This window comes from Salmo salar, chromosome 02, assembly GCF_965601325.2.
Source record: "Salmo salar chromosome 02, fSalSal1, whole genome shotgun sequence".
NCBI classification, from domain to species: Eukaryota; Metazoa; Chordata; class Actinopteri; order Salmoniformes; family Salmonidae; genus Salmo; species Salmo salar.
Window position 1 is genome coordinate 83,574,977 of NC_138292.1, and position 7,524 is coordinate 83,582,500.

The window sequence follows — 7,524 nt, forward strand, 5'->3', positions numbered from 1 at the left end:
ACCCAGCCTCGCCAGTCAACAGTCGCCAGAGCTGCCCGCCAGTCAACAGTCGTCAGTGCTGCCCGCCAGTCAACAGTCGTCAGTGCTGCCCGCCAGTCAACAGTCGTCAGAGCTGCCCGCCAGTCAACAGTTGTCAGAGCTGCCCGCCAGTCAACAGTCGTCAGAGCTGCCCGCCAGTCAACAGTCGTCAGAGCTGCCCGCCAGTCAACAGTCGTCAGAGCTGCCCGCCAGTCAACAGTCGTCAGAGCTGCCCGCCAGTCAACAGTCGCCAGAGAGGTCAGACTGCGCTGAACTGCCGGAGTGGCCAGACTGCGCTGAACTGCCGGAGTGGCCAGACTGCGCTGAACTGCCGGAGTGGCCAGACTGCGCTGAACTGCCGGAGTGGCCAGACTGCGCTGAACTGCCGGAGTGGCCAGACTGCGCTGAACTGCCGGAGTGGCCAGACTGCGCTGAACTGCCGGAGTGGCCAGACTGCGCTGAACTGCCGGAGTGGCCAGACTGCGCTGAACTGCCGGAGTGGCCAGACTGCGCTGAACTGCCGGAGTGGCCAGACTGCCCTGAACTGCCGGAGTGGCCAGACTGCCCTGAACTGCCGGAGTGGCCAGACTGCCCTGAACTGCCGGAGTGGCCAGACTGCCCAGACTGTCCCGAGCTGCCAGACTGCCCAGACTGTCCCGAGCTGCCAGACTGCCCAGACTGTCCCGAGCTGCCAGACTGCCCAGACTGTCCCGAGCTGCCAGACTGCCCCGAGCTGCCAGACTTCCCAGACTGTCCCGAGCTGCCAGACTGCCCAGACTGTCCCGAGCTGCCAGACTGCCCAGACTGTCCCGAGCTGCCAGAGCCTGAGCCGCCTCCAGGATAGGTGGTTTGGGGAGGGAGGGTGTAGCAAAGTGCCGTCGTTGACAGCAGCCACCCTCCCTTCCCTCCCTTATGGTTTAGGGTTACTGTTTATGGGTTTTGTTGGGGATTTTGTTTGTTGGTGGTTTTTTGTTGTTGTGGTTAGGTGCATTCCGGGGTCTGCACCTTGAGGGGGGGGTACTGTCACGTCCTGACCAGCAGATGGAGCTGGTGTAGTAGTTTGGGGGTCAGGACGTGGCAGTCTTGTGTGTGTCTTGTGACTCCTGATCAGGAACAGCTGGGAATCGTTGTTCCTGATTGGGAGTCATATATGTAGGAGTTGTTTGTCACTGGGGTTTGTGGGTGGTTGTTTTGCACTGCGTTTTGTTAGCCTGCAAACTCTTGCTGTCGTGTTATTGGTTTCCTGTGGATGCCTTACTTGAGTCTATTAAAGTATGAGTATTCACAGTCTCGCTGCGCCTTGGTCCTCTTCTCGCCAGTACGACATTTTCAAAGATGAGTACGACTTATTCCGTGACAGAGAGGTATATTAATAGAGAGAGGTTTATTATATATATATCGGTATATTTACATATATAGTGGAGAGAAGGAGGCAGAGAGAGGTATATTATATATAGGTACAGTTGAAGTCGAAAGTTTACATACACTTAGGTTGGAGTCATTAAAACTCATTTTAACCACTCCACAAATTTCTTGTTAACATACTATAGTTTTGGCAAGTTAGTTAGGACATCTACTTTGTGCATGACACAAGTAATTTTTGCCACAATTGTTTACAGACCGATTATTTCACTTATAATTCACTGTATCACAATTCTAGTGGGTCAGAAGTTCACATACACTAAGTTGACTGTGCCTTTAAACAGCTTGGAAAATTCCATAAAATGATGTCATGGCTTTAGAAGCTTCTGATAGGCTAATTGACATCACCTTCAAACTCAGTGCCTCTTTGCTTGACATCATGGGAAAATCTAAAGAAATCAGCCAAGACCTCAGAAAAAAAAATCCAGACCTCCACAAATCTGGTTCATCCTTGGGAGTAATTTCCAAACGCCTGAAGGTACCGCGTTCATCTGTACAAACAATAGTACGCAAGTATAAACACCATGGGACCATGCAGCCGTCATACCGCTCAGAAAGGAGACGTTCTGTCTCCTAGAGATGAACATACTTTGGTGCGAAAAGTGCAAATCAATCCCAGAACATAACCTGAAAGGCCACTCAGCAAGGAAGAAGCCACTGCTCCAAAACCGCCATAAAAAAGCCCGACTATGGTTTGCAACTGCACATTGGGACAAAGATCGTACTTTTTGGGGAAATGTCCTCTGGTCTGATGAAATAAAAATAGAACTGTTTGGTCATAATGACCATCGTTATGTTTGGAGGGAAAAGGGGGAGGCTTGCAAGCCGAAGAACACCATCCCAACCATGAAGCACGGGAGTGGCAGCATCATGTTATGGGGGTGCTTTGCTACAGGAGGGACTGGTGCACTTCACAAAATAAATGGCATCATGAGGAAGCAAAATTATGTGGATATACTGAAGCAACATCTCAAGACATCGGTCAGGAAGTTAAAGCTTGGTCGCAAATGGGTTTTCCAACTGGACAATGACCCCAAGCGTACTTCCAAAGTTGTAGCAAAATGGCTTAAGGACAACTAAATCAAGGTATTGGAGTAGCCATCACAAAGCCCTGACCTCAATCAATCCCATAGAAAATTTGTGGGCAGAAATGAAAAAGCGTGTGTGAGCTAGGAGGCCTACAAATCTTATATATATTTTAACATTTACATTTTAGTCATTTAGCAGATGCTCTTACCCAGAGCGACTTCAGTAGTGAATGCATACATTTCAAACATTTTTTTCTTCCTTACTGGTCCCCCGTGGGAATCGAACCCGCAACCCTGGCGTTGCAAACACCATGCTCTACCAACTGAGCCACACGGGACCTATATCCTTATATATCGGTATATCTATAGAGAGAGGTATATTATATATAGGTATATCTATAGAGAGAGGTATATTATATATAGGTATATCTACATCTATAGTGGAGAGAAGGAGGTAGAGAGGTACAGTATATTATATAAGGTATATTTACTTGTATAGTGGAGAGAAGCAGGTTGAGAGGTACAGTATATTATATAAGGTATATTTAAGGTATATTTACGTGTATAGTGGAGAGAAGTGTGTGATGTCTGTGTTGTTGAGGATCCATCGGTACTGTAGAGGCCAGGAGCCTTCAGCCAGACAGGTCAGTACCAGCCTGTTACCCTCTAGATGGGTCTGGACCTGGCCCGGAGTCACACGGAAATATGGAGCTACATCTGGAGGATGAGAAGAGGGGGGCGGAGGGGAGACGGGAGGAGAGAAGAGGAGAGAATAAATATTTAATTCAGCTTGAATTTAAAATCATTTATAAGTCAAAACATGGGCATGAAACAATCTACAGGTTATATGTACAGTGTCTTCAGAAATATTCCCACCCATTTACCCTTTTCCACATTTTGTTGTGTTACACCCTAAAATAAAAATGTCTTCATTTTTAAAAAATATCTCGCCCATCTACACACAATATCCCTTAACACTAGAAGCGCTTGGCCTTTCAGCCTGTAACTTCCCACTAGAGAACGTTGAGAACGTTGAGGTCCTCTGAGGCATCAGATGCATATCAACCCACCAGGTGCAGCAAACATAAAGCACCAACGCCTGATAGATAGTGTTGATAGATAGTGTTGATAGTGCTTATAGATAGTGTTGATAGATAGTGCTGATAGATAGTGTTGATAGTGCTTATAGATAGTGTTGATAGATAGTGTTGATAGATAGTGTTGATAGTGCTTATAGATAGTGTTGATAGATAGTGCTGATAGATAGTGTTGATAGATAGTGTTGATAGATAGTGTTGATAGTGCTTATAGATAGTGTTGATAGATAGTGCTGATAGATAGTGTTGATAGATAGTGTTGATATATAGTGTTGATAGTGCTTATAGATAGTGTTGATAGATAGTGCTGATAGATAGTGTTGATAGATAGTGTTGATAGTGTTGATAGATAGTGTTGATAGTGTTGATAGTGCTGATAGATAGTGTTGATAGATAGTGTTGATATATAGTGTTGATAGTGCTTATAGATAGTGTTGATATATAGTGCTGATAGATAGTGCTGATAGATAGTGTTGATAGATAGTGTTGATAGTGTTGATAGATAGTGTTGATAGTGTTGATAGATAGTGCTGATAGATAGTGTTGATAGATAGTGCTGATAGATAGTGTTGATAGTGTTGATAGATAGTGTTGATATATAGGGTTGATAGTGTTGATAGATAGTGTTGATATATAGGGTTGATAGTGCTTATAGATAGTGTTGATAGATAGTGCTGATAGATAGTGCTGATAGATAGTGTTGATAGTGTTGATAGATAGTGTTGATAGTGTTGATAGATAGTGTTGATAGTGTTGATAGTGTTGATAGATAGTGCTGATAGATAGTGTTGATAGATAGTGCTGATTGATAGTGTTGATAGATAGTGTTGATATATAGGGTTGATAGTGTTGATAGATAGTGTTGATATATAGGGTTGATAGTGTTGATAGATAGTGCTGATAGATAGTGCTGATAGATAGTGCTGATAGATAGTGTTGATAGTGTTGATAGATAGTGTTGATATATAGGGTTGATAGTGTTGATAGATAGTGTTGATATATAGGGTTGATAGTGCTTATAGATAGTGTTGATAGATAGTGCTGATAGATAGTGCTGATAGATAGTGTTGATAGTGTTGATAGATAGTGTTGATATATAGGGTTGATAGTATTGATAGATAGTGTTGATATATAGGGTTGATAGTGCTTATAGATAGTGTTGATATATAGTGCTGATAGATAGTGCTGATAGATAGTGTTGATATATAGGGTTGATAGTGTTGATAGATAGTGTTGATTTATAGGGTTGATATATAGTGTTGATATATATGGTTGATAGATAGTGTTGATATATAGGGTTGATAGTGTTGATAGATAGTGTTGATATATAGGGTTGATAGATAGTGTTGATATATAGGGTTGATAGATAGTGTTGATATATAGGGTTGATAGTGTTGATAGATAGTGTTGATATCCAGGGTTGATAGTGCTTATAGATAGTGTTGATAGATAGTGTTGATATATAGGGTTGATAGAGGCCACAGTGGGGCCACAGTGTCTCCTGACCCCTCCTGTCTCAGCCTCCAGTATTTATGCTGCAGTAGTTCATGTGTCGGGGGGCTAGGATCAGTCTGTTACATCTGGAGTATTTCTCTTGTCTTTTCCGGTGTCCTGTGTGAATTTAAATATGCTCTCTCTAATTCTCTCTTTCTTTCTTTCTCTCTCTCTCGGAGGACCTGAGCCCTAGGACCCATGCCTCAGGACTACCTGGCTTGATGACTCCTTGCTGTCCCCAGTACACCTGGCCGTGCTGCTGCTCCGGTTCCAACTGTTCTGCCTGCGGCTATGGAACCCTGACCTGTTCACCGGACGTGCTACCTGTCCCAGACCTGCTGTCCCAGACCTGCTGGAACCCTGACCTGTTCACCGGACGTGCTACCTGTCCCAGACCTGCTGTTTTCAACTCTCTAGAGACAGCAGGAGCGGTAGAGATACTCTCAAAGATCGGCTATGAAAAAGCCAACTGACACTTACTCTTGTGTTACTGACTTGTTGCACCCTCGACAACTACTATGATTATTATTATTTGACCATGCTGGTCATTTATGAACATTTGAACATCTTGGCCATGTGCTGTTATAATCTCCACCCGGCACAGCCAGAAGAGGACTGGCCACCCCTCATAGCCTGGTTCCTCTCTAGGTTTCTTCCTAGGTTTTGGCCTTTCTAGGGAGTTTTTCCTAGCCACCGTGCTTCTACACCTGCATTGCTTGCTATTTGGGGTTTTAGGCTGGGTTTCTGTACAGCACTTTGAGATATCAGCTGATGTAAGAAGGGCTATATAAATACATTTGATTTGATTTGATAGATAGTGTTGATATCTAGGGTTGACAGTGCTTATAGATAGTGTTGATAGATAGTGCTGATAGATAGTGCTGATAGATAGTGTTGATATATAGGGTTGATAGTGTTGATAGATAGTGTTGATATCTAGGGTTGATAGTGCTTATAGATAGTGTTGATAGATAGTGCTGATAGATAGTGTTGATATATAGGGTTGATAGTGTTGATAGATAGTGTTGATATATAGGGTTGATAGTGCTGATAGATAGTGTTGATATATAGGGTTGATAGTGTTGATAGATAGTGTTGATATATAGGGTTGATAGTGTTGATAAATAGTGTTGATATATAGGGTTGATAGTGTTGATAGATAGTGTTGATATATAGGGTTGATAGTGTTGATATATAGTGTTGATATATAGGGTTGATAGTGTTGATAGATAGTGCTGATATATAGGGTTGATAGTGTTAACCTGTTAGGGCTAGGGGGCAGTATTGACACGGCCGGATAAAAAACTTACCCGATTTAATCTGGTTACTACTCCTGCCCAGTAACTAGAATATGCATATAATTATTGGCTTTGGATAGAAAACACCCTAAAGTTTCTAAAACTGTTTGAATGGTGTCTGTGAGTATAACAGAACTCATATGGCAGGCAAAAACCTGAGAAGATTCCTTACAGGAAGTGCCCTCTCTGACAAGTTCTTGTTCTTCTTGGCTCTGTTTATTGAAAACTGAGGATCTTTGCTGTAACGTGACACTTCCTACGGCTCCCATAGGCTCTCAGAACCCGGGGAAAAGCTGAATGATATAGAGGCAGCCCCTGGCTGAAAAACATTAGCGCGTTTGGATAGCGGCCGGTCAGAGTACTATGAGACTCAGGCTCGTGCACGAGGAGATCCCATGCTTTTATTTTCTCTCTCTTTGAACGTAAACACGCTTTCCCGGTCGGAATATTATCGTTTTTTTACGAGAAAAATGGCATAAAAATGTATTTTAAACAGCGGTTGACATGCTTCGAAGTACGGTAATGGAATATTTAGAAATCTTTTGTCACGAAATGCGTCGTGCGCGTGACCCTTATTTACACTTCGGATAGCGTCTTGAACGCACGAACAAAACGCCGGTATTTGGATATAACTATGGATTATTTTGAACCAAACCAACATTTGTTATTGAAGTAGAAGTCCTGGGAGTGCATTCTGACGAAGAACAGCAAAGGTAATAACATTTTTCTTATAGTAAATCTGATTTTGGTGAGTGCTAAACTTGGTGGGTGTCTAAATAGCTAGCCCTGTGATGCCGGGCTATCTACTCAGAATATTGCAAAATGTGCTTTCACCGAAAAGCTATTTTAAAATCGGACATAGCGAGTGCATAGAGGAGTTCTGTATCTATAATTCTTAAAATAATTGTTATGTTTTTTGTCAACGTTTATCGTGAGTAATTTAGTAAATTCACCGGAAGTTTGCGGGGGGGGTATGCTAGTTCTGAACGTCACATGCTAATGTAAAAAGCTGGTTTTTGATATAAATATGAACTTGATTGAACAAAACATGCATGTATTGTATAACATAATGTCCTAGGTGTGTCATCTGATGAAGATCATCAAAGGTTAGTGCTGCATTTAGCTGTGGTTTGGGTTTATGTGACATTATATGCTAGCTTGAAAAAT

At 42.8% G+C, this 7,524-nt stretch overlaps 1 protein-coding gene across 1 annotated transcript in view; it reads right to left on the reverse strand.

Annotated features, from left to right (window-relative positions):
* LOC106594732 (protein sidekick-1) overlaps positions 1–7,524 on the reverse strand; it is a 414,915-nt gene that overhangs the window by 227,445 nt on the left and 179,946 nt on the right. The window contains exon 2 of the mRNA XM_082969524.1: positions 3,029–3,185. Within this exon, the coding sequence (XP_082825650.1) occupies positions 3,029–3,185 (157 nt within the window). The remainder of the gene's footprint in view (positions 1–3,028; positions 3,186–7,524) is intronic.